The sequence below is a fragment of the Balaenoptera physalus genome, assembly GCF_965194825.1.
Source record: "Balaenoptera physalus genome assembly, chromosome: 15".
Classification (NCBI taxonomy): domain Eukaryota; kingdom Metazoa; phylum Chordata; class Mammalia; order Artiodactyla; family Balaenopteridae; genus Balaenoptera; species Balaenoptera physalus.
Genome location: NC_138894.1, coordinates 14,631,534 through 14,658,430, shown reverse-complemented (window position 1 = coordinate 14,658,430; position 26,897 = coordinate 14,631,534). Strand labels below are relative to the sequence as shown.

Below are 26,897 nucleotides of genomic sequence, written 5' to 3'. Positions count from 1 at the left end.
AGCACAGGCTCCAGACGCACAGGCTCAGTAATTGTGGCTCACGGGCCTAGTTGCTCCGTGGCATGTGGGATCTTCCCAGACCAGGGCTCGAACCCGTGTCCCCTGCATTGGCAGGCAGATTCTCAACCACTGCGCCACCAGGGAAGCCCAAAGAATGTCTTTAATCTATGGTCAAGCAACTCACCAATCTATTCTAAAGAATGTCTTGTGTGTGTGCACAGGAAGCATATACTAGAATGTTCACTGACACATTGTTTGTAAAACAACAACAAAAAATGGAAACTAACTGTCCATCAATGAAGGGATGACTATTCAACCAATGGTAAAAATCATTCTATTGGAAACTGCAGCAGTTGAAAAGAATGAGATAGATCCATCCATATAAGCATAACTAGCTATTTGAACATATTGTTGAGTGAAAAAAGTTGGAGGAATATAGGTATTGTATCATACCAATTAGGGAAACACACACACACAGAACAACACCAAGTGTTTCCAATAGGTACATATGAGTATGTAAATGCATAGGAAATGGACCAACAGTGGTTATCATTGGGATGAGGAGGGGGGAATTGGGGTTTGGGGAAAGGATTTGGATTTATCAGTTATGTTTTTACTTTTTTTAATTTACAGGAGAATGCAGCCATGTATTAATAACAGCTGAAATTAATATTTTTGAAAGTGGAAAGAGTGACTGGGTTGTGAGGAAAGTAGTTTATAAGCAGAGGCTGTGAGTTTCTCAAAGGGAAGAGAAGTAACTCCTCTGGTCAACAAGACTCTGACCACCATAGAGCAGTGGGTAAGAGGACCAACTCCACCCTGAGGCTGCCTAGAGCAGCTGGGAGCTTAACCCTCTGCCTTATTCTCTTGGTTCTGCTAGCAGATGACAGATCATCACAGTGGCCTGAGACTATGAGATCAGAGTTGATGAACACAGTTTAGGCCCCAAAAGTTGAGGTGGGGAGTAGAAGGCACCTCTCATTTCTCTGTCTCAGCTGCATCAAAAATAAAGGCACTGCTTTGATTTTTATTTTGTCATCAGTATATTCTCTATGTGTTTGAATGTAGATGGGGACCATGGGTAAGGGACCGTACCCCCAAACCTTCAAAATTTAATGTCAGTTTCAGGAGGTTAGATATATGTTTTTCTGCTTTGTTTACTACTGTATCCCCAGCATTTAGAACAGTATAAGTGCTCAAAACACATTTGCTAAATGATTGAAATTATTGGTCCTGACACTTCTCTTGAGAATAAACCCAAGTTCTGGTATTTGGGGTTGAAACCACATGGTGAGTTTAGGGAAACCATTGCTGCTGGCTTTGACCTTGGTCAGTAAGTTACAGCTTTTATTATGGTCATGCTGCTATTATAGGCACAGATGAAGCTGATATTAATCAGAGCTTTCATCTGCAAAGATCTTCTAAATTGCACAGAAGTAGAGAACATCACTGTGTAGGTTTTGATCTTTTAATGGTTGGTATTAGATATTGGGAGGTGGCACTCTATCAGCTGCACAATCTTTGTTAGTGTGTATCTCATTTCTAGTTGCATCTTTGGCCAAGTAGAGAACCAATGAGGAGTGATGTTACGACTTTTCACGTGACCTGTCCACTTATTCCTGGAGTCATTACCCAATCATACGGCTTAGAGTTGACTCTGGAGTATTTTCTTCATAATCAAGGCTCTTCTGCTTATAAATGACTCAAATGCTAATTGATCAGTTAATTGACAGTTTATTTTCTGCATATTTCTCTTCCCTTCTTCTTTCTCATTGATAACTAGTGTTGTTTTCTTGCCTCAAGGTCACATTAGATTATAAACAAAATTAAAGTTCTCAACCTAAGTGAGAGACAAAAATTCTCAGTTGCAAGCTCACAGAGCCTATGAAATTTTCTCTTCCAAAGAATAAAAGAAACTGGAGATGAAGAAAGGGAAAAGCAAATATAGACACTGACCCAAATTGGAAAGGATGGGTGGGAGGGAGTAGGAATCTGAAATAGACTTGTATTGGGGAGTTCAGGTTGCTGAATGGAAGAGATTCAGGAGAAAGGCTATCCTTGAGCATCACAGGTATAACCCCCTCTCTGCCAGTCTGTGGATAACTCACCAGTCAACAGCCCTGGATCTGAGTAAGGCCACCTTAACTTGAGCTTAAGAAAGCAACAGCATCAACATCTTGAATATTAGAGTATTTCAAAGGCTGGAGGGAAAAGTCATAGAAACCAGTGTTTCAGAGACCGGAACAAGGGAAATAACACTGCTACAGCTCTCTTTTTCCATCTGTCATGAGGGCATGTGAGCTCAAGGTCCTTCTATTCTGCCATTTTGTCCCTCCTCTCTTTCTCCATCTCTCTATCTTGGAATGATGAGAAGTGATCCCAGGGAACAAGAATGGGGGCTGGGGAAATTGAAGCAGGAAAATGAAGGAAGCCAATGCAAGGAGGTGTTCCTGAGCTCAGCACTCCTGTGGGCCACTGTGACTCAATCCTGCTGGGACCCTCTGAGGAACCATGTGGAATGCATCTCAGAATTGTCCACTTCAGTGATGGAAGAGAGCAGCATTTCCCTACCCGCTCCCATCCCCCATTGGTGAAGGATTTCCAGCCATTGCAAATCCCGATACACCTGCTCGTCATGTGGAAAGAAGGGCAAGGTTTCCTGACGGAAGAGAGCCTGACATGCTCACATTCATGTTCAGAACATTGCAGTTACTTGCAATTTACACGTCACTGGTTAAGTGAATACATAAATTATACCACAGGCTTTAACTAAAGTAATCCTCACAAAATGGACAACTGGCTTAAAAGCATCTCAATAAAGAAACTGTTGATTGAAAGTTCTACTAGAGTCTAGAAAACATGAATAATAGCAAGAATATATCATAGCTGATGCCTGAAAAAAATGTAAACCACTATTAGTGATTCTTTGAAATACAGACTGATTTACATTTACTATGGTTAACAATTAATCTTAACCAAAGTATATACTGTGTGTCAGGTTATTAACTAATGATATTATGAGTTTATCGTGATTATCAAGACATGTAAAATTTTTACTTCACATTCATCTTACCCTTTAGATTCCTCTTTTGGAGTGCATAATATTTATAATAAACATGCATAGAATTAATAATTAATATTCTTTTATTGATAGGGTTGTATGAACTAAACTGTTTGGAATTCACATCTCTAGGCTATGGCTTGGCAGAAGGAATAGGAAGAGAGGCTACAAGAAGCATTTGGGATGTTGACTTAAGTGGACTTAACTAGGTGGATGGTGGGACAAGATCAAGAAAGAATAAAAAGTGACTCGTAGGTTCACCCTGGAATGATGCTCAAGTAGGGGGGGACATGGTATACCTTGAGGATATCTAGAGGGTGTCCAGAGGATGAGATGGTTTTGGAGTGATGAGAATGAGGTAGGCTACGGGTGGGCATCAGTGCATGGTGGTCTCTTAAGATGACCCACTGTGTTTTCAAACAGAAGAATCTCTGACTGCTTGATCCAGCCACCTAGAGCCCAGGCTGGATTTCATTTTCATCCTCTAAGTAGAAGTCAGTGCTTTCAGTTTTGCCCCTCTCCTTGGTGAGAGTGACGGGCTGTTCCCCCATGGAGGAGGTAGCTATGAACCAGCCTGGGCAGGAGACTGACTGAAAGACAAAAGTGGAGCCCTCCTTGCTGCGGAAAAAGAGAAAGGGCTCCTGCCCTTTGACGTCCCCATATAGGTTCATGATATTTTCCTCCTGGGGGTAGGAAAGAGGCTTGTTAGAGGAAGGGAGGAGGAAGCTAAACTAACTCAGCCCTGGGAGAGTCTCATTTCCCCAAAGGGAGGGACAGAGGCCAGGGACACAGGCAGATGAAAGGAGAACACCAGCTTTAAAAATAGGCAAACCCACTGGTTCCCAGTAGCTTGGCATCACCCCAGGATCCCATCACACAAGGTGTTTCTGATTCCTTAAGGCAGCATGTCTTCCTGAGAACGGGGGCGGGGAATTGTAAGTCTCTTTCATGGATGCACCCATCTGATGGTTCAGGCCAGTCTCACGAGATTCCCAACCTCCAAGTGGGTTTATACATTACAGCTTCCATCATAAGCAGAGGATTCACTTCAAAACTACAAATCTTACTTTCAGTACGGGGACCATAAGTATGTCATCCGCAAAATCTGATTAACAATCTCCCCTCTTGTCTCCACTGCCTTTGCTTAAGAGGAAGCATCCCAGCACCTAAGAGAATTTCTGGGAGGCAGTTAAAGAAGACTGAGAATGGAGAAACCACCATTCTTTGGCCTTTCTGAAACATTTTCATGGGTGTATTCTCTGGCTGGCAGAGGATACTCTGACATTAAAAAGAGTGTTACACCCATTCCAAAGGTCGCTTGTATTGATTTGGGAATCAGCCAGGTCAGCTGTCCTTCTTTACACTGAATATCCAGGATTGCAAACCTGTTACTTTTATTCAGTAACATATTAAATGAGATTGAAAGTTCATCTCATTGCACTTCTCTCATTAGCTGTAAAGCCACTCACCTTAAGCTGCAAAGTAGGCTGGCCCTGGATTTCTACTCAGCAGAGACAGAGATTTTGTTCCTTGATTCCCAGGTAATATGGAGTACCTTTTCCTGTACTGTAGAAGTCTGTGTCTGTACATGCTATTAAGGAAAGAGTGACTGGAAACAGGAAAAATGGAAACAGGTGTCAGGCCCCAAGCAGTGGAAAGGCCAGTCCTTCTGATGTGACACTCACTTACTCCCCCAGCCAGGGTATGCTAAGCAGCCAGGAGCCCTGCCACAGAAGGCTCCTCCAACTAGCCGTGTGTCAGAGACCCTTCATTGTTGTCTGAAACCCCTTTCCTTTTTCTCCCTTAATATCACAACTCCAGCTGTCACCAGGGTACATTACTTCCCCAAAATAAAAATAAATTTCCCACCACACTTACAGCTAACTTTGACCATATGCTTAAGTTGTAGCCCATGAGATAGGAGTGGAAGTGTTGTATGAGATTTCTAAGAATGTCCTTTAAAAGTAGTTGACTCGTCTGGGAGGAACTTTTTTTCTTATACCCTGTGTCTTCATACTTAGATGATGGTGGAGGTGACCTTGAAGTTGGTAAAGCAGAACACTAGAATCCTTGGATTCTGGTGGCGTGATGAAGCCACCATACTGGCCTTAACCTGCCTTCTCAGACTTCTTTTCCATGAGAAGGAAAGAAACTTCTACCTTATTTAAGTCCCAGTTTGGTGGATGTTCTGTCACTATCAGTTGAATTTAATTCCCAACTAATTTAGTAGGTGATTCCCAAGAGCCTGTGTGTTCTGCATCTATCCTTCTGGGCAAGGGGGAGGGAATTTATCCATTCAACATTCTTTATTGAGTGCTCATTCAAGACAAGACCCTGGAGATCTAGGTGAGAACAGGAAAGACATCGTCATTATTGCCACGTAAAATGAGACTAAACCACGTAAGCAGAGAAATGACCAGAACCACAGTAAAAGGCAACACCTGCTTTGGGGAATGTGGCCAAGGCCTGGGACAGTAGAAGACAGACCAAACTGAGAAATAGGAACCACGAAAAACCTCTCTGCTGAGGTGAAGTTCAAACCAAGACCTTAAAGCTAAGAGGAAGCTAGTATATGAAGAAATGGGAATCCGGTGGTGGAGGGGGTTGGATGACAGTGTTGACAGGGAAAAGAAGTGTAAAAATGCTTACGTGGAAAAGAGCTTGATAAGTTCAAGTCTCCAAAAGAAGACTGCTGTGCCTGAGATCTCCCCACTGCTCCCTTTCCCCCACCTCCCACCCCTAAAACACAAATAGATGGGAAGGATATTCTTCAATTAACATAGTAAGAAAGTCACTCTTGATGCTTTGTGATGGCTGGATAGGAGGCTACACAAGTGAAGTGGGAGGGAGGGCAGTGAGGAAGTGATACAGTGATCAAGGTGAAAGATGATATTATCTCATAAATAGGCATATTTTGCACATAGACTCATCAGTGTCTGCTGATGGATTAAATGGAAATTGAGGAAAAGGAGGAATAAAGATGTCTCCTGTATTTCTGGCTCCAGACTGGGTCCATGAACAGTTTGTGGAGTCAGATCCACAGTTCCACTTGGGATAGATGTAGTTAGAGATGTCTGAGAGGACATCAAAAGGACATGTGTAGGATTTTCAGAGGCGACGTCTGGGTTGGAAGCATGAATGCCAGAATGTAGAGGTAAAACATCAATCCAAGAGACCAGCTCTCAATCCCTTTAGAGGGGTGGTAGGATGATTGTAGGCTGAGGTCTGAAAATCCCCAACACTTGGAGATTTTATAGAGAAAGTGGAGTCAGAAAGGAGAATGCAAAAGAGGAGCCAGTGAACCACAGAGAATGTTCTTACCAAAGGAGAAGATGGAGAGTGTTCAAGAAAGAAAGAGTTATCAATTATGCTGACTGCTGCTGAGGAACCAGATATGAAGACAGAGAAGTGGGTCTGGTGGCCTTGGAAAGAGAAGCTGGAGAGGAGTGGGCAAAGAACAGTTCAGAAGTTCTATTGTTTGATGTAAGCATGAACAAGAGGGGAAATGGAAACAAGTTGTATAACCAACTCTTCCATGACTATGATTTTATGTAGAGCAGTATATAGATTGCCACATAGGAAAATAGAATGGTTGTAGAAATGAAATGTGCAAATCCAGAGGAGGTTTTTAGTATTAAGCTTGGAAATGTTATATTAGAGCATGTCTATCAGCAATAGAAAGAATCCAGTAGACAAAGACGGGATATGCCAGGAAGAGAGGAATTAAATCAAACATTGAAGGAACAAACAAGAGAGGAAAGAAGCTGATTTGGATTAACTTTTTTTCATCTTTATTGAGGTATAATTAACATGTGATGGAGTGATGGGAGGAAGGAATATTCCCCCATTATTAGAAGAAAGGACAGCAAATTAGAAAAGTGTAGGTATGATAATGGAAAGATTAAGGAGTTTAAATCTGAGGACAGAGTTTGCGACGGTTAGAAGAGAGAAACTCCAAGGAGAAGGCCAGCTACTAATTGAATGAATAATCCCTTCTTAACTAAGGACATTTTCTTTTGGTAAGGAGGGCTGCCACTCCATCACACCCTCATTTCTGGGTACGGGTTTCCTTTATGTGAGGGAACCATCTTGCCCTTTCTTGCCATTCTTGGGGACACTGAGCTGGTCCCCCGTTCCCAGAAGCTGGTTCCCAGGCTCACACAAGCTCAGCCCCATCCCCAGTGGAACTGATGTCCCTTTAAGAGGCAACGCAGTGGCTTTGATTGTCACTCACCAGGTTCGACATTGCTGCCAAAAGGAACTGCTATTAACCGATTTCCTTTTAGGACCCACACCATCTGCTGAGAATCACGAATAAGATGGTAACTCGGAAGTGATTGTACTGCCAGATGACAGAAAAGCACAAAATACACATGAGGTTATTATAAACTTCAGGACTCCTATTGCATCCTGGTAATAAAGGCTTTTGAATTCCTAAGGGGAGATTTACTGCTCTGACAAAGAGTAACTATAGGAGAAAGGGAAGGAAAATAAGGCAGGGGCTGGTTTGTGAATGAAAGCATCTGAAAGGAGCTCCAGGCATTCATAGTCCGAGAGATTTTCAATAGTCACCCTTTTTTCTAGGGTTATCAGTGACTTGTCTTTTTTCCTGACTGATAGTTTCTTGGTAGTAACAAAACCAAATATATTTAAATCAGTCATCAATATGTTATTTGTTTCTTCTTTACCCTCTTTACCAAAATCAATAAGCAGGTCTAAATGCACATCATAAGAAAAGAGCTAAATAAGATTTTCAAATGCGGGTTTTGTGATCTGAGTATTTTAGCAAGAGCAAACACATTTACAGCTTGAGCAAATGATAGTGTCCCTTGTCCCCTCTTTCTTTGGAGAGGGTAGATGGAAGTATTTCCAAGCTGGTTTGTGATTCACCACTTACCCTGGGGATTAATCGCCATGTTGGCTTCAGGGCTTTCTGTGAAGAGGACAAAGTAGATCAGATGGTGGACAGGTTGTGGTCCGCAGTTGGTCTTGTCGGGGAGGAGGGAACAAAAACATGTTATCCGTTTCTCTCCCCTCCCCCAGAATTCTGTGCAAAAAAATTTTTGAGAAAGCTGCCCTGAGATCCTATCTTATCAATAGATGCACATTTGAGATAAAGGATGGGAAATCATGTTCCAGGGCCATAAAACCCCAGATGGAAGCTCCCATCACTGTCATGGCTGCAGTGGCCCTAGGATGCCCTCCATCCATCACATCTGGGATTGTTAGGAGGTTCCGGTGCATCAGCTCAACCACCTTCTAGTGTAGCGAGTCTCTGGATTCAGAGGAAGGAAGAAAGAATGTGTGCCTATCTCCCTTTAGCCTTCCATACAGCTGGTAAGCCACCAATTCTCCCGACTTCAAGCTTGAACATCCTAAATAATGGGCAGCTACCCTGTCTCTCTTACCCCCATCATCCTCCATCCCTCACCCAAAGAGACATCTCTAAGGGTCCTGTGCAAGGACATCCATGGGCCCCATGAGGTATTTTGACTGTTAGGGGACATCCACCTCTGGGCTTATGGTTAGGATCCCAGGACAGTTTCCCAAGAAGACCACAAACTTCCCACAATGAGAACCAGTTGTTCACATCCCTCTCTGCCTCAGGATCTGCAGTGCCTGATTCTATAGTCATCCCCAGAAAGGAAGTAAGCAAACCACCACCTACACCGTTGGAAGCAGTCCCAGCTCCTCTGACACCCTGTGTCTTGGACCAAGGCCCAGAGAGGCTCCTCAAGGTTGGACACAGAGCAGTGAAAGAAGGTTCCCCACACATGGTTCTGAGGAGCAGGAATTACCTTTGTCCAAAGAGATGCTCTTGTCCTCGAGTCCAATGTTCAAGCTCCACCTGCATCCAAGGGCCCAGTAAAGCTGTCCAGGACTCCCAGGCCTTTAAATGAGCAAGGAAGGAGGGTTATTTCCTGGCTCTGGGTGTGCCCACTTTGGCAAGAAAGCTAGTCCGGAACAGAAGTCCTGTAAGCCTTCAGTGGGTGACTGCGAGGCAACACTGGTGTGGCCGGGCTGGGGTACTGGAGAAACCAGAGCAGAGTAAATGCCAGGAGACACCAGTGAGGAAATACAGAAAAGGCCAGGTGCTGAGTGAAGGAGAACTTCCTTCTGGACTGCTTGGAGGCAGAGGTGTGGCTCTCTTGATTCACTGACTTGTGTGAGCCATAGCCTCATTCACCTCTGATTTGGGGCAATTCATTGTCCTCCTTTCAGAGTTTTGCATAACCAATATGGAGAGCTCATTCTGTATCTGACAGAGATTTACCTGATTAATCTTTTCATCCTCACCACAACCCTTTAGGGGCCATTCATCTTTATTTGTTATGGAAGAAAACAGTCCCTGAGAGATGACAAAACTCACCCAAAGTCACATAGCTACTGAGAAATTTAGCTAAGTTAAAAGCCAAGTCTTGGGACTTTCCTGGTGGTCCAGTGGTTAGGACTCTGCACTTCCACTGCAGGGGGCATGGGTTCAATCCCTAGTCAGGGAATTAAGATCGTGTATGTCGCATGGCACAGCCTAAAAATAAAAATAAAAAGCCAAGTCTTTCTGCTCTTTTTTTTTTTCACACACACACACTGTATTTTATTTTTACAAGAGATAAATAGACTGACACCAAGCATTGTAAATGGATGACCACAACAAAAGCAACAATGATTGCAATTACCAAACACGAAACACACTCATACTATGTCATAATATTGACATTCAGTCCAGTAATCCTCCACTGTAACAGCTCCTTTACTTTGCAGTGAAAATTGATTTGTGTATTCTTTGTTTCTGAGTCCTTGTGGGATTTTTTTTTTAATTCAAACAGAAAGTCACAAAAATTATAATCATCCTCATCAGTTCACTCAGTCCCATGTAATTAATTTTTTTTTCATCTTGATCTTTTGTTAGCACTTTTATGAGTTCATCAGTTTTTCATTAGGGTTCTGAAAATGCTTATTCATTCAGTTCAGCAGTACAGTTACCAGAAACCTGTACTTGTCAGAGTCTTTTCTATGAATTTCTTGAAGATGAAACCCTTTTATAGGAACATATTTGCAAAAGCATCAGAGTACACCCAGAACTGTCTGTAAATGACAAAAGACTTAAAAATGAGCACGGTTAAAGATTTGATGAAAGTTCATAATAGTGCAATTGACAAGGAAATTTAGTTATTTCTGATATACATTTTAAAGTAATAACTAAAATTATGACTTACAACATTATACCAGAACATATAAGATTTTTAGAAATTTCACGTAATGTCTGAAACATTTATATTAACATACTTCCATACAGATAACCCAATGAAAGTTTAGTATTAGTTGTTTTGTTTGTTTGTTTGTTTACACTGCAGGTTCTTATTAGTCATCAATTTTATACATATCAGTGTATACATGTCAATCCCAATCGCCCAATTCAGCACACCACCATCCCCACCCCACCGCAGTTTTCCCCCCTTGGTGTCCATATGTCCATTCTCTACATCTGTGTCTCAACTTCTGCCCTGCAAACCGGCTCATCTGTACCATTTTTCTAGGTTCCACATACATGCATTAATATATGATATTTGTTTTTCTCTTTCTGACTCACTTCACTCTGTATGACAGTCTCTAGATCCATCCACGTCTCAACAAATGACTCAATTTCGTTCCTTTTTATGGCTGAGTAATATTCCATTGTATATATGTACCACATCTTCTTTATCCATTTGTCTGTCGATGGGCATTTAGGTTGCTTCCATGTCCTGGCTATTGTAAATAGAGCTGCAATGAACATTGGGGTGCATGTGTCTTTTTGAATTATGGTTTTCTCTGGGTATATGCCCAGAAAGGGGATTGGTGGATCATATGGTAAATCTATTTTTAGTTTTTTAAGGAACCTCCATACTGTTCTCCATAGTGGCTGTATCAATTTACATTCCCACCAACAGTGCAAGAGGGTTCCCTTTTCTCCACACCCTCTCCAGCATTTGTTGTTTGTAGATTTTCTGATGAAGCCCATGCTAACTGGTGTGAGTTGATACCTCATTGTAGTTTTGATTTGCATTTCTCTAATAATTAGTGATGTTGAGCATCTTTTCATGTGCTTCTTGGCCATCTCTATGTCTTCTTTGGAGAAATGTCTATTTAGGTCTTCTGCTCATTTTGGGATTGGGTTGTTTGTTTTTTTAATATTGAGCTGCATGAGCTGTTTATATATTTTGGAGATTAATCCTTTGTCCATTGATTCATTTGCAAATATTTTCTCCCATTCTGAGGGTTGTCTTTTCATCTTGTTTATGGTTTCCTTTGTTGTGCAAAAGCTTTGAAGTTTCATTAGATCCCATTTGTTTATTTTTGTTTTTATTTCCACTGCTCTAGGAGGTGGATCAAAAAAGATCTTGCTGTGATTTATGTCAAAGAGTTTTCCTCCTATGTTTTCCTCTAAGAGTTTTATAGAGTCCGGTCTTACATTTAGGTCTCTAATCCATTTTGAGTTTATTTTTTGTGTATGGTGTTAGGGAGTGTTCTAATTTCATTATTTTACATGTAGCTGTCCAGTTTTCCCAGCACCACTTATTGAAGAGACTGTCTTTTCTCCATTGTATATCTTTGCCTCCTTTGTCATAGATTAGTTGACCACAGGTGCGTGGGTTTATCTCTGGGCTTTCTATCTTGTTCCATTGATCTATGTTTCTGTTTTTGTGCCAGTACCATATTGTCTTGATTACTGTAGCTTTCTAGTATAGTCTGAAGTCAGGGAGTCTGATTCCTCCAGCTCCATTTTTTTCCCTCAAGACTGCTTTGGCTATTCGGGGTCTTTTGTGTCTCCATACAAATTTTAAGATGATTTGTTCTAGTTCTGCAAAAAATGCCATTGGTAATTTGATAGGGATTGCATTGAATCTGTAGATTGCTTTGGGTAGTATAGTCATTTTCACAATATTGATTCTTCCAATCCAAGAACATGATATATCTCTCCACCTGTTGGTATCATCTTTAATGTCTTTCATCAGTGTCTTATAGTTTTCTGCATACAGGTCTTTTGTCTCCCTAGGTAGGTTTATTCCTATGTATTTTATTCTTTTTGTTGCAATGGTAAATGGGAGTGTTTTCATAATTTCTCTTTCAGATTTTTCATCATTAGTGTATAGGAATGCAAGAGATTTCTGTGCATTAATTTTGTATCCTGCAACTTTACCAAATTCATTGATTAGCTCTAGTAGTTTTCTGGTGGCATCTTTAGCATTCCCTATGTATAATATCATGTCATCTGCAAGCAGTGACAGTTTTACTTCTTCTTTTCCAATTTGTATTCATTTTATTTCTTTTTCTTCTCTGATTGCCGTGGCTAGGACTTCCAAAACTATGTTGAATAATAGTGGTGAGAGTGGACATCCTTGTCTCTGTCCTGATCTTAGAGGAAATGCTTCCAGTTTTTATGTTGAGGTAGGTTTATTATGTTGAGGTAGGTTCCCTCTATGCCCACTTTCTGGAGGGTTTTTATCATAAATGGGTGTTGAATTTTGTTAAAAGCTTTTTCTGCGTCTATTGAGATGATCATATGGTTTTTATTCTTCAATTTGTTAATATGGTGTATCACATTGATTGATTTGTGTATATTGAAGAATCCTTGCATCCCTGGGATAAATCCCACTTGATTGTGGTGTATGATCCTTTTAATGTGTTGTTGGATTCTGTTTGCTAGTATTTTGTTGAGGATTTTTGCATCTATATTCATCAGTGATATTGGTCTGTAATTTTCTTTTTTTGTAGTATCTTTGTCTGGTTTTGGTATCAGGGTGATGGTGGCCTCATAGAATGAGTTTGGGAGTGTTCCTTCCTCTGCAATTTTTTGGAAGAGTTTGAGAAGGATGGGTGTTAGCTCTTCTCTAAATGTTTGATAGAATTCACCTGTGTAGCCATCTGGTCCTGGACTTTTGTTTCTTGGAAGATTTTTAATCACACTTTCAATTTCATTATTTGTGATTGGCCTGTTCATATTTTCTATTTCTTCCTGGTTCAGTCTTGGAAGGTTATACCTTTCTAAGAATTTGTCCATTTCTTCCAGGTTGTCCATTTTATTGGCATAGAGTTGCTTGTAGTAGTCTCTCAGGATGCTTTGTATTTCTGTGGTGTCTGTTGTAACTTCTCCTTTTTCATTTCTAATTTTATTGATTTGAGTCCTCTCCCTCTTTTTCTTGATGAGTCTGACTAATGGCTTATCAATTTTGTTTATCTTCTGATAGAACCAGCTTTTAGTTTTATTGATCTTTGTTATTGTTTTCTTTGTTTCTATTTCATTTATTTCCGCTCTGATCTTTACGATTTCTTTCCTTCTGCTAACTTTGGGTTTTGTTTGTTCTTCTTTCTCTAGTTCTTTTAGGTGTAAGGTTAGATTGTTTACTTGAGATTTTTCTTGTTTCTTTAGGTAGGCTTGTATAGCTATAAACTTCCCTGTTAGAACTGCTTTTGCTGCATCCCATAGGTTTTGGATCGTCGTGTTTTCATTATCATTTGTCTCTAGGTATTTTTTGATTTCCTCTTTGATTTTTTCAGTGATCTCTTTGTTATTTAGTAACGTATTGTTTAGCCTCCATGTGTTTGTGTTTTTTACGTTTTTTTCCTGTAATTCATTTCTAATCTCATAGCGTTGTGGTCAGAAAAGATGCTTGATATGATTTCAATTTTCTTAAATTTACTGAGGCTTGATTTGTGACCCAAGATGTGATCTATCCTGGAGAATGTTCCGTTGGCACTTGAGAAGAAAATGTAATCTGCTGTTTTTGGATGGAATGTCCTATAAATATCAATTAAATATATCTGGTCTATTGTGTCATTTAAAGCTTCTGTCTCCTTATTTATTTTCATTTTGGATGATCTGTCCATTGGTGTAAGTGAGGCGTTAAAATCCCCCACTATTATTGTTACTGTCGATTTCCTCTTTTATAACTGTTAGCAGTTGCCTTATGTATTGAGGTGCTCCTATGTTGGGTGCATATATATTTATAATTGTTATATCTTCTTCTTGGATTGATCCCTGGATCATTATGTAGTGTCTTTCCTTGTCTCTTGTAACATTCTTTATTTTCAAGTCTATTTTATCTGATATGAGTATAGCTACTCCAGCTTTCTTTAGATTTCCATTTGCATGGAATATCTTTTTCCATCCCCTCACTTTCAGTCTGTATGTGTCCCTAGGTGTGAAGTGGGTCTCTTGTAGACAGCATATATATGGGTCTTGTTTTTGTATCCATTCAGCAAGCCTGTGTCTTTTGGTTGGAGCATTTAATCCATTCACGTTTAAGGTAATTATCGATATGTATGTTCCTATGACCATTCTCTTAATTGTTTTGGGTTTGTTTTTGTAGGTCCTTTTCTTCTCTTGTGTTTCCCACTTAGAGAAGTTTCTTTAGCATTTGTTGTAGAGCTGGTTTGGTGGTGCTGCATTCTCTTAGCTTTTGCTTGTCTGTAAAGCTTTTGATTTCTCCATCGAATCTGAATGACATCCTTGCTGGGTTGAGTAATCTTGGTTGTAGGTTCTTCCCTTTCATCAGTTTCAGTATATCATGCCACTCCCTTCTGGCTTGCAGAGTTTCTGCTGAGAAATCAGCTGTTAACCTTATGGGAGTTCCCTTGTATGTTATTTGTCGTTTTTCCCTTGCTGCTTTCAATAATTTTTCTTTGCCTTTAATTTTTGCCAATTTGATTACTATGTGTCTCAGCATGTTTCTCCTTGGGTTTATCCTGTATGGGACTCACTGTGCTTCCTGGACTTGAGTGGCTATTTCCTTTCCCATGTTAGGGAAGTGTTTGACTATAATCTCTTCAAATATTTTCTCGGGTCCTTTCTCTCTCTCTTCTCCTTCTGGGACCCCTATAATGCGAATGTTGTTGATTTTAATGTTGTCCCAGAGGTCTCTTAGGCTGTCTTCATTTCTTTTCATTCTTTTTTCTTTAGTCTGTTCCGCAGCAGTGAATTCCACCATTCTGTCTTCCAGGTCACTTATCCGTTCTTCTGCCTCAGTTATTCTGCTATTGATTCCTTCTAGTGTAGTTTTCATTTCAGTTATTGTGTTGTTCATCTCTGTTTGTTTGTTCTTTAATTCTTCTAGGTCTTTGTTAAACATTTCTTGCGTCTTCTCGATCTTTGCCTCCATTCTTATTCCGAGGTCCTGGATCATCTTCATTATCATTATTCTGAATTCTTTTTCTGGAAGGTTGTCTATCTCCACTTTATTTAGTTGTTTTTCTGGGGTTTTATCTTGTTCCTTCATCTGCTATATAGCCCTCTGCGTTTTCATCTTGTTTGTCTTTCTGTGAATGTGGTTTTTGTTCCACAGGCTGCAGGATTATAGTTTTTCTTGCTTCTGCTTTCTGCCCTCTGGTGGTTGAGGCTATCTAAGAGGCTTTATGGGAGCCTCTGGTGGTGGGTAGAGCTGACTGTTGATGTGGTGGTCAGAGCTCAGTAAAACTTTAATCCACTTGACTGTTGACAGGTGGGGCTGGGTTCCCTCCCTGTTGGTTGTTTGGCCTGAGGCGACCCAACACTGGAGCCTACCTGGGCTCTTTGGTGGGGCTAATAACAGACTCTGAGAGGGCTCACGCCAAGGAGTACTTCCTAGAACTTCTGCTGCCAGTGTCCTTGTCCCCACGGTGAAACAGAGCCAACCTGCCCCCCGCCCCGCCTCTGCAGGAGACCTTCCAACACTAGCAGGTAGGTCTGGTTCAGTCTCCCCCAGGGTCACTGCTCCTTCCCCTGGGTCCCGATGCGCACACTATTTTGTGTGCGCCCTCCAAGAGTGGGGTCTCTGTTTCCCCCAGTCCTGTCGAAGTCATGCAATCAATTCCCACCAGACTTCAAAGTCTGATTCTCTAGGAATTCCTCCTCCCGTTGCTGGACCCCCAGGTTGGGAAGCCTGACGTGGGGCTCAGAACCTTCACTCCAGTGGGTGGACTTCTGCGGTATAAGTGTTTGCCAGTCTGTGAGTCACCCACCCACCAGTTATGGGATTTGATTTTACTCTGATTGCGCCCCTCCTACAGTCTCATTGTGGCTTCTCCTTTGTCTTTGGATGTGGGGTATCTTTTTTGGTGAGTTCCAGTGTCTTCCTGTCGATGATTGTCCAGCAGCTAGTTGTGATTCTGGTGTTCTCGCAAGAGGGAGTGAGAGCACGTCCTTCTACTCGCCATCTTGGTTCCTCCAGTCTTTCTGTTCTTAACCACTATGTGATATGTTTCCTTTGGGCCATGGTCTCCTGCACCTTGTGTTAACTGAGGCACATAGGAGGCCTTGTGCTCAGTGGTGGATAATAAAAACTGCACTGTGTCCAAGGAGACTCACATAGTAGGTGGAAACTTGGAGATCTTCTGGCTTCCTATCTCTGCATTAGGAATCAGACTCAGCCTCAACATTGGTGGTGAAAGGGAATCATTACCCTTGAAACCCATATTGTTGTTCAGGCCTAAATGTTTTAAGAAAAGAAAAAAGAAAATCTACTCATTCTATGCCAAAATTTGCTTCCATGTAACTCACAACCACTGATCAGGGTTCTGTCCTCTGAAATCCACCACTGACTCTCTCCCTGGGAGTATTGCAATAACCCCTAACTGGTCTCCCTGGTCCTGTTCTTACCTCCTTAGAGTTAAACTTCCACCCAGCAGTGAGCAAGATCAAAGATGTCGATGTTGTCCCTTCACACCCCTGCTCAGAACTCTTCAGTGGCTTCGCATCACACCCAGAAGCTCTCACCATGGCTTACACAAGCACACATAACCTTGCCCTTGCTTGTCTCTCCACACGCCTTCTATCCCTGCCCTTCCAACCCTCCCTGCTCTAACTGCACTGGCGTCTTGCTGATTCTCCCACCAGAGAGCTCATCCTCACAGTGAGCCTCTCCTGTTTCCCTGCAGGAGTGGGTTTCCCCAGATCATTATGGGGTTCACCCCCTCACTTCTATGCATTTGCAAGAAAAACAATCTCTAAATGATGTCTTCCCTGACTGCCCTATCTCGAAGAGCCCCCTCACTCATGCTCTGATTTCTAATTCTTCTCTATTATTTTCTTTATAAAATATATGTCTCCATGGCCATGGATATTTATCTGTGTATGTACATATGTATGTATGCATTGTCCTCACCACCAAAATGCCAGCTCCATGGGGCCAAGAAACTTGTGTGTCTTGTTAACTATATCCTTAATGTCTGGAATAGTGTCTAGTCCATTATTGGGATTAATAAAAATTTGTTAAATAAACAAAGGAATGAATGGAGTATTCTATGAATAAGAGGAGGACTGGGAAGAGAGAAAGGGAGAGAGCTGCCTTGTAGGAACATCACTTGAGATGAGGGCGAGTTCCTGTCCCCCTCATGGAGAAGGGTCAGGGGCGGCTCTCCTGTCCCATATCAGGAATGCAGTGCCCCAGGAGAATCTTTCAAACAGGTAGAGGAGACTGGGAGCTTCACCTTCAGCTGGATGATCTATATACCTAGAGACATTCGGGCTCACCCTGGCTCCTCAGCCAGGACAGGGTGTTTAGGGAGGGAGTTCTTAGGGAGACTGACATGGGTTCCAACCTTGCACCCAGGAGACCATAGACCCAGTTGGTCCAAGAGCATCCAGTTTATGCCCATCATCCCAGTGTGATTCTTTTTTTTATTTTTTTCTTTTCTTTTTTCTTTTCTTTTTTCTTTTCTTTTTTTTGGGGGGGGGGGGCTGTGCCTCGAGGCTTGTGGGATCTTAGTTCCCCTCAACCAGGGCTCAAACCCAGGCCCCAGAAGTGAAAGCACCAAGTCCTAACCAATGGACCTCTAGGGAATTTCCTCAGTGTGATTCTTAATAGAGCTCCTTTTAGTCTCTTAAGAGTCTTGGTCACCTCACAGCTCTAGGGAAATTACCTACATAAGGAAAGGCAGAGGAGAAACAGGTCTACCTTTTCGTAGGAACCATGAGAAATGGAAAGCTCAGGGATTGCTGTGATATCTATCACCAGGAATAAATCTAATCTCTGACACTGATGTGGCCACTCAAATGCTGAAAGGCAGAAGGTGTTAGGATGGGATGAGGAGGTTGGGGCAATGCCTGCGGGGCCCAGGAAGTCATCAATGTGTTTGGAAAAATAGTATCTCCACATCTTTCTCCAAATCTTAGGACAAGTAAAAATATAATGGAAAGTAAAAAAATCACAACAAGAGAAATCATCATATAATGGAGAATGAAGTTTACCGACATGATGTGGGAAGAAACTTTATTTCATAAAAAGGTAGAAGAGGAGATAAACCTTTGTAATAAATATGCTCTAGATGAATGGGAGCCATGTCAGATTATGGCTTGTGAGTTCATGGAAAAAACCCACAGAAGACTCTCAGAAACCATTGCCAGGATGGGATGGGGGAACTTTCCAATTAGCTGTGCACTAGCATTATGCACTGAAATATGAAGTATGATTTCTATTAATGATGCTTTTTTTGTACCACCCACCCCAGTAGTGAAGCCAGGGGAAACCTGAGTTTAGGAAGATACCACATTCCCCAGCTATCCTACTGGGTTCTTAGAAATGGGAGACTTCATGGGAACCTGCTTTACAAATGATAGAACTCCTTATGAATGCAAGGAATCAATGTTATGATCATTATATCTCATTAAAGTCATTCCATTCATAACAGAGCAACTGATAGACAAAATTTTTACTTCACAAATTTAACTCTCCGTGAGATCTAGTGATAATGCTTTAGGTGAAAGTTTCATAAACACCACTAGTTCTTCATTCAAACCAGCAGAATATATAACTTCACTGAGACACAAGCCACACCCAGGAGGGGCTCAGCTTTCTTTTATAAATTTATTTGTTGATTTTTTAATTTGTGGCTGCATTGGGTCTTCGTTGTTGCATGCAGGCTTTCTCTAGTTGCTGCGAGAGGGACTATTATTCATTGCAGTGGCTTCTCTTGTTGCAGAGCATGGGCTCTAGGTGCACGGGCTTCAATTGTTGTGGCACACGGGCTCAGTAGTTGTGGCTTGAGGACTCTAGAGTGCAGGCTCAGTAGTTGTGGTGCACGGACTTAGTTGCTCCATGGCATGTGGGATCTTCCCGGACCAGGGCTCAAACCCGTGTCCCCTGCATTGGCAGGTGGATTCTTAACCACTGCGCCACCAGGGAAGTCCCTAAGCTTTCTTTTTGGTCTTTTCTTTTATGGAATTTCTATGTCTGCTTCTTCCCACCAGGATTCAAAAGATCTTGATACAACGTCACAGAGAAATGTATCTGAAAATCTAGAGATCTGGACTCCAAATGAAAGAATCATCACCTTCATTTATTATTTGAAGCATAATTAGCAAGGATGTTAAGTAGAGTTTTCTTTATTATTTTTGTCAAGGTGTCTTAATTTAGCTACATGGCAATAGCAAAGACCCTCAGTTTCCCTGGACTGTTTTCCATGTGGCCCCTGGGAGAGCACATATAGCTCGGCCCAACATTGCATGGATGTTAGGTCATTGCATGGATGTATGGAGGGCAGTAAGGTACCCTTGGGTGAAAAGCCCAACCACAGATGTGTCCTTCCTTCTAGACTAAGAATTGACTGCTTATTCCCCTTTAAACCCGGTGTGTACTTTCAAAAATTGGACATAATTCTGGCAACTCTGCTTTCCCTTGTTGAATGGTCGGTATGACAACGTTCATCTCAGAAGCACTATTATTTTTCTTTCTTTCTTTTTTAATTAAAGGATAGTTGATTTATAGTGCTGTGTTTCAGAAGCACTTCGAGAGCTAGAATGGAAGAAACCAAGACAAGATTCTCTGCCTGGAGAACCACCCGCAACCTTAGACCAACCTTAAGCCTGAAGTACAGTGAACCAAAATTTAGTGGTGTAGGCTTTCCCCAGTTCTTGGGTAACAATAAGAGGACAGCCTCCATTGGAGCAGGAAGCAATGAACCAACCAGGAAAGGCTACAGACTCAAAGGTGGAGGTACTGCTGCTCTGGTCATGGTAGAAGGGAAAGGGCTTCACAGGCTCGGTTCGGCGGTACAGATCCATTATGTTCTGTTCCTGAAGGGCGAGGAGGAAGCCCCAGGGAGAAACATAACTGTTAAGAGTTGTTCCACATTCTTTACACACTAACAGTTCCTATCCAAGATAGTCTTCTCCATTCATTAAAACAGGCCTGGGAACCTCTATTTCATATTATACCATTAAAAATTATGAGCCTCAGATACTTTACAGATGTGAAGTTTATGAGTGAAACCTTAGACCACCAATTTCAGTGGTTCTTACTGAGAGCCTTTGAAGGAAAACAGTGTTGACATCAGAGTTTTTGAGAATACAAAGCACAGGTTTAGTCATTACCTGTTGCTTAGAAATGGAGAAAGCCAAGGAATATTTACATTACAGTTACCATGAATTTTGAATTCAAACAGAATTGTTTAAGGTCAGGTGTCTCCAACCTCAGAACTATTGACATTCTGGGTGGGATAATCCTTTGCTGTCAGGGGCTGTCTTGTGTACGGAGGGACGGTGGGACGTATAGTAGCATCCCTGGCCTCTACCCACCAGAGATCATTAGCATATCACCCAGCCCCCAGTTGTGGCAACCAAAAATATCTCCAGACTCTGACAAATTTCTGGGGAGCAAAATTGCCCCTTGTTGAAAACCACTGTTTATATCCTGTCATCAAATTGAGTGTCTGCCTATGCTTGTTTGCTGAAAAAGGTCAAGAGATTTCCTAAAGCACACAGAAGCCTGGTTTGTGATCTTCCTATAACCTAAAATATTTCTTAAATAATGGAGAATAGCAATTACTAAAATGTTTGTTACAGAGAATTAAGTTTGTTCGCTTAAAGTTGAAAACTATCTCTTGTCAAAAAGATGTTTTAATTGGCTCATCCACCTAGTGATAATCAACTGCTGAAACCATCAGAGCTGATTTTACCCACACATCTACCATTAGCCCTCTCCATCAGCCGGTTCCGCACCCTTGGAGTCAACCAAATGTGGACCAAAAATATTTGGAAAAAAACAAAAAATTCCAGAAATTTCCAAAACGCAAAACTTGAATTTGCTGTGTGCTGGCAAATATTTACATAGGGTTTACATTGTATTAGGTATTATAAGCAATCTAGAGAGGATTTAAAGTAGAATATATGAGAGGATGTGCATAGGTTACATGCCTATATAGGTTATATAAGGAACTTGAGTATCCACTTTGGTATCCATAGCGGGTAGAGGGGTCCTACAACAAATCCCCTGCAGATACCAAGGGACAACTGTGTGTGTGTGTGTGTGTATGTTCTTTTTTTTAATTGGAGTATAATTGCTTTACAATGTTGTGTTAGTTTCTGCTGTATAATGAAGTGAATCAGCTATATGTATACATATATCCCCTCCTTCTTGGACATCCCTCCCACCCCTCCCCCATTCCACCCACCTGGGTCATCACAGAGCACCAATCTGAGCTTCCTGTGCTTTATTACAGGTTCCGCCTAGCTATCTATTTTACTCATGGTAGTGTATATATGTCAATCCTAATCTCCCAATTCGTCTCCTATATGTTCTATATCTACATTTATTCTATTGACGTCAGGAATAAATCTAAAAGCCTTCCTCTTTGCTGAATTATTTCTTAAGCAAGATAAGTGATTTTAGCAGATTAGTTTCAAAGCACCCCTGCAATTTTTTCTTATTCTCTCATAATATATGCAACCCAAAAAGAACCAAAAATAAATATGCATAAGGATAATAACTTGTCCTTTAAAAGATTCTTAAAAAGCTAGAGTTTCCATCAAATGAGCACTTTGTGAAATAAATGAGCTTCTCCCTCCTAGCCAGGCATGGACAAGACCCTTTTTTGCCATACTCACCTTAAGCTGCAGTGTGGGCTGCCCCTTGACCTCCGTGCAGAATAGGCAGAGCTCCGGCTCCTTCAGTCCCAGGTAGACGGGATTCCCTCTGTCCTCTCAAGTGTCTCCGTATAATTGCATGAGATTAAGCTAACAGTGACTGGGAACACAACATAGTCACAGAACAACACTATGATCACCCTCTAGTTCATTATTGTCAATGAGATATGCCCAGTTAACAAGCCTATTCATAGTGAATAAAAAGCTAAGCACACAACACACAACAGTACTGGCCAAAGAGACTGCCTTTGACAGATCTTGGCCACTCACCTGGATCCATAAGGTGCTTCCTTGGGACTGCTTTGAGGGTCTGGCCTTAAGGACCCACACCTGATGATTGACATCCTGAATATTCCCCTGAACAGGGTTTGCCCTGGAAAATACTGTAAAGAAACTCGAAATGCAAATGTAAGGATGAAGGTACAGAATGTCCCCCCTTTCCAATTTTTTGCCCTTCCATGTAGAACTTTACCTGAATCCTTACCTTTTTCATCCATTATTGGTGGTGATGTTTTAGAACTGCCAAGGTGTGAAGACATTTATGTGCAGACTGACCCCACGAGAGGACCTGAGTCAGTCCCAAGCCACAGTTTGACCCTGAATCATAAGAAGAGCTGGTGACCAGCCCAATAATGACCCCAGTCAGAATCTACACTCCCAGAACTCACCTCACTCCCTCACCTGCTCACCTTCTTGGATGTAGCCTACCTTCCTGCAGAAGCAGTTGTACCTGTGAATCTTGTTCAGACCTAAACCCAGAGCCTTAAGAAGACAGGAGTGCCAAGGCCAGAGGCCCAGAAGCAAGAGAAGATCAAAGGTCAGCAGGCTTTGCGGTTACAGAGGACCCCGTGTCCCTACCACTATGGACTATGGCTTCCTCTGTACTCGGGCGCTCTGATGGACTCCAATAAGGCCCAAGCCTTTGATCCATGTAGTGAAGGGAGGAGGTTCTGCCTCACTGGGGTTAGGACTGAACCTTGAGTATTTGTCAGTTCCTGGTGCTGGGGGATTCAGTGAGGCTTTATATAAAGAAATTTCAATGGAAGCAGGATTGTGACCTGTCTATGCACCCTGAAAAAGGAGGCATGCTAAGCTTTTAAGAGCAGCCAGCAGGGAATATAGTCATCAACACTGAGTTTGAGGAAAGAAGTATTATGTGACTGCCCCATGGCCAATGACTAAACTCTGATACTGCAAAATGACACAAGGTAATGTTATTCCTAAGAGTGGAAACCCACAGTAGGTGCAAGGTAGACTGAGAAAGGGATGGGTCCCCTAAGACCTGTGTAGGTTCTAAACACTCCTGGTCTAGTAACCATATCCCTTGCCAATCTCAGACAAAAAAAAAAAAAAAAAAAACCCCAGTATATGCTCCTCCAGCTTTTCAGAGCCCGTGTGCATGCTGCTTCTCCACTCAAGGGAGCCTCACCTGGGGCAAGGTCAACTCCTGCACACCTTGCCCCTCATGGACTCTACATTAGTGGGGAAGGGAGGTTGGCCCAGATACTCCAGTGCCCTGAGCTAGCAGACATGCATTAGGTTTTCCTCAAAGGGAAGCTGAGGCAGTGCTGGCGAGACTCTTCCCCAACCTTTCAGCCCATCTGAGTTCACTTTCTCTGTGGTGATTGCCAGCACCGGTCAGCTCCACACCTCAAGTGCTTGCATCTCAGGAGCAATCTCAACCTATTGCGGAAGGGACTGGTGAATAAATGTCCCAGCCTCTTCGGCCTCTGGTGGGACAATGCTAATGTTTCTCATAAGGCTCCTAGCTACCTCATCAGCCTACCCGGCCACATAAAGACACCCTCATGTTCACACCCTATACCCTTCCAAGGAATTCTTGCTTCTCGATCTTGTGCTAGGTAGCCCCATAGCTGTCCTCTCGGGAGTGTGGAGTCATGAATCACCTACAATTAAATGTACAACAGGCTTCCTCGAGTCAAAACTGGGATTCAGAATCAAGCTGAGTCTATAAAGAGGTCCTGTCCCGAGTATCCATTAGAGTGAGTTGATTTCCATGCTCTGAGAAGAAAATCCAGAGCTTATGACATCACCCCCATGCTCCTTATACAGGACTGGATGCACGTGGATATCTTAAGAGGAGGGGCTCTATGTCCTGCCATCAGGTACAAGGAAGCAAACATCCAGGACACATTGTATGGATGCTGCATATATTAATGCAAACTCATTCAGGACCACAGCTGAAAAATTATGTGTCCTTTCAGATTCCTTATTTCATCCTATAAATACATGGAGCTCTACATGGCCTGGAAATTTAGCCCACAGTGCCATTAGTGGAGGTGATGGGGGCTTCAGTGATACCAGATAACCCAAGACCTGTATGTATCTCTCCCTAGTATGGAAGTGGCATCCTTCATAGCCAAGGGGGTAGATGCTCCTGAGAAGGGAAATTGAGTCAAATGTGATGAAGGAAATTCTGTCTCTGCTAGAAAAGAACTCCATAAGAATACAATTTAGAGATACACCTGCCCCGCTCTCTTTAGCTAGCCAGAACTGGATTTGCCTTGGGATTTAGTTCCTTTATCCATCCATATCTATCTTTCACTTCTCAGTTTAAGGTCTAACATAGTCACCTCAGCCCCACAAATCCTTCCCAACTCTGATAGCATGATTCCCACCACTCAAATTGGCTATTGTTCACATATTGCCAAATTGTCACATGGAACTGTCCTCGTTCTGTACATCCTTGATGTTCAAAGTGTGGTCCACGGAGCAGCCACACTGGCATCGTCCAGCAGTTTGCCAGAAATGCAGAATCTCAGGCTCTACCCCAGATTTACAGAATCAGGACCTGAAATAAAAGAGCATTAAAACCACAATATGTTCTGTGCTGATATAGAACACACCCCTGCCAGCACTCTAGTCACATCAGTACAAAAAGAAAGAAGTCAGGATTCAGCGTCTGCCTGGGGCTGGGGAGTGGACAAGCCAATCAGATCTAGGCCCACCCTCACCTTTCCTCAGTCTCTGGAACCCATGGGGTAGGCTGTCTTGGCACTGAAAAAAGGGGGGAGAGATGAAAGTAGTAAAGAAAAGAAGTCATTCCTGGAAGGCTGTGGCCATGGACAGGCCCTCACAAGGATTTTCACTTTGAGTACTTACAGTTTGATTGAACCAGAAACCACCACAAACTCAGGCACCTGGCCAGCCCCAGTGAACTCAGGCATAGTGTAGCCCCTGTGGATCCAAGCACTAGGTATAGCCACCTGCTGACCCAGGCACCAGACCTGCCTGTCCAACGACTCCAGGAGCAAGCCCACCAATGGACACCACCAGATGCCTCACTCAGAATCTCTGGACAGGCTGACTGGTGAAGGGCTTTCCCTTCCAAACCTGGACTGCGAAGACTGGAAGAAGCAACTACTTCTTTAAATGCACAGACACCAATGAAGGCCACAAGGATCTCAAATAATAAGAAAAAATGACACCAAAGGAAAGTAATATAGCTCCAATGACTGACCCTAAAGTAGAGGAGATAAATGGACTGGCAAATAATTCTGAATAATCCTCTAAAGAAATTCAGTGAACTATAAGAACACACAGACAACAAAACAAAATTAGAAAAATAATGCATTTAAAAAAAAATGAGTCCAACAAAGAAACAGAAACCATTAAATATCTATAAAAAACAAACAGAAATCCTAGAGTTGAAGGACTCTTCAACTCTGCAATGACTGATCTGAAGAATTCCATAGACAGCTTCAACAGCAGACTTGATCTAACAGAAGAAGGAATTAGAGGAACAGAAGACAAGTCATTTGAAATTATTCAGTCAGAGGAGAAAAAAAAAAATTAAAAATGGAGAAGAGGTCTTCTATATCAAGATGGTGGTGTACAAAATCCTGAACTCACATCCCATGGACACAACAAATCTACAGCTGTATATGAAATACTTTCCTCTGAAAAAGACCTGAAAACTAACTGAACAGTGCATCCACAACAAAGGATAAAAGGGCCACATTTAGAGGGGTAGGAGGGGCAGAGACTTGGTCTCACCAAAAACCCCACCTTAGGTATGGCAACCCACAAATGGGAGAGGTCTCAAAAGAATATGGAGATTTACCCTGAAGAGTGAGGGGTTTATGTTCCACATCAGGCATCCCAAATCCTCAGGACCTATGCCAGAGAGACGAGCCCACAAAACTTTGGCTTTGAAAACCAACAGGGTTTATGTCCAGAAAAAACCATAGAGCTGTAGGGAATGGAGAAACTGCTCTTAAAGGGCTCATGAACTGACTCACTTGCCCTGTGACCTCACACAGGAGTGGCAGTTTAAAGGGCGGCTGGACTATACACTTGCTGGTCTTGGGGTGACTTCCAGAGAGGCAGGAACCTGCTGAGACTCTCTCTGGGAATGGTGGGTGTCATCTTTGAGTTCTCTTTCTGCCTTGCTAGTGTCAGCATTGGTGGTGCCATTTTGGCACTCTCCCTCTCACCTGCTAGAGCCAGTAGGCACACCACACCACACCATGCCACAGCTGTGGTCCTGCTACATCTAGCAATTACCCACAGCCCACACAGGGATGTCCCTTGAGTGCCTAGCTCTGGTGGCCAGGGAAATAGTGCATCTGGGCCCCATGGGTCATCTCTGCACAAGACCACTCCTTTAAGACTGGGAGAGGTAGCTGTTTCACCTAATAATACATAGAAACAAACACAGAGAGTCAAGCAAAACGGGGAGTCAGAGGAATATGTTCCAAATGAAAAAAACAAGATAAAACATCAGAAAAAGACTCTAATGAAACAGAGATAAGTAATCTACCTGATAAAAAGTTCAAAGTAATGGTCATAAAGATGCTTATGAAACTTGAAAGAAGAATAGATGAACACAGTGAGAACTTTAACAAAGAGACAGAAAATATAAGAAAGTATGAAAGAGAAGTCACAGAGCTGAAGAATACAATAGCGTAACTGAAAAAATACACTAGAGGGGTTAAA

At 42.2% G+C, this 26,897-nt stretch overlaps 1 protein-coding gene across 7 annotated transcripts; it reads right to left on the bottom strand.

The window, feature by feature from the left end:
- Positions 1 to 3,126: 3,126 nt before the first annotated feature.
- On the bottom strand, positions 3,127 to 25,075 carry LOC309643822 (interleukin-36 beta-like). 7 transcript variants are annotated; one of them, XM_082426939.1, is made up of 6 exons: positions 21,900 to 25,075; positions 8,470 to 8,951; positions 7,959 to 7,994; positions 7,296 to 7,403; positions 4,531 to 4,670; positions 3,127 to 3,744 (listed from the first exon to the last, which is right to left on the bottom strand). In XM_082426939.1, the coding sequence occupies exons 2-5, from the start codon at positions 8,483 to 8,485 to the stop codon at positions 4,567 to 4,569; spliced, it is 264 nt and encodes an 87-aa protein (XP_082283065.1). In that variant the 5' UTR covers positions 8,486 to 8,951; positions 21,900 to 25,075; the 3' UTR covers positions 3,127 to 3,744; positions 4,531 to 4,566. The 7 variants fall into 7 exon arrangements, 1 of the variants encoding a protein (XP_082283065.1); XR_014254074.1 differs by lacking the exon at positions 21,900 to 25,075 and having other exon boundaries at positions 4,531 to 7,362; positions 7,959 to 8,049; positions 8,860 to 11,391; XR_014254070.1 differs by lacking the exon at positions 21,900 to 25,075 and having other exon boundaries at positions 4,531 to 4,652; positions 7,296 to 11,391.
- Between the last annotated feature and the right edge of the window lie 1,822 nt (positions 25,076 to 26,897).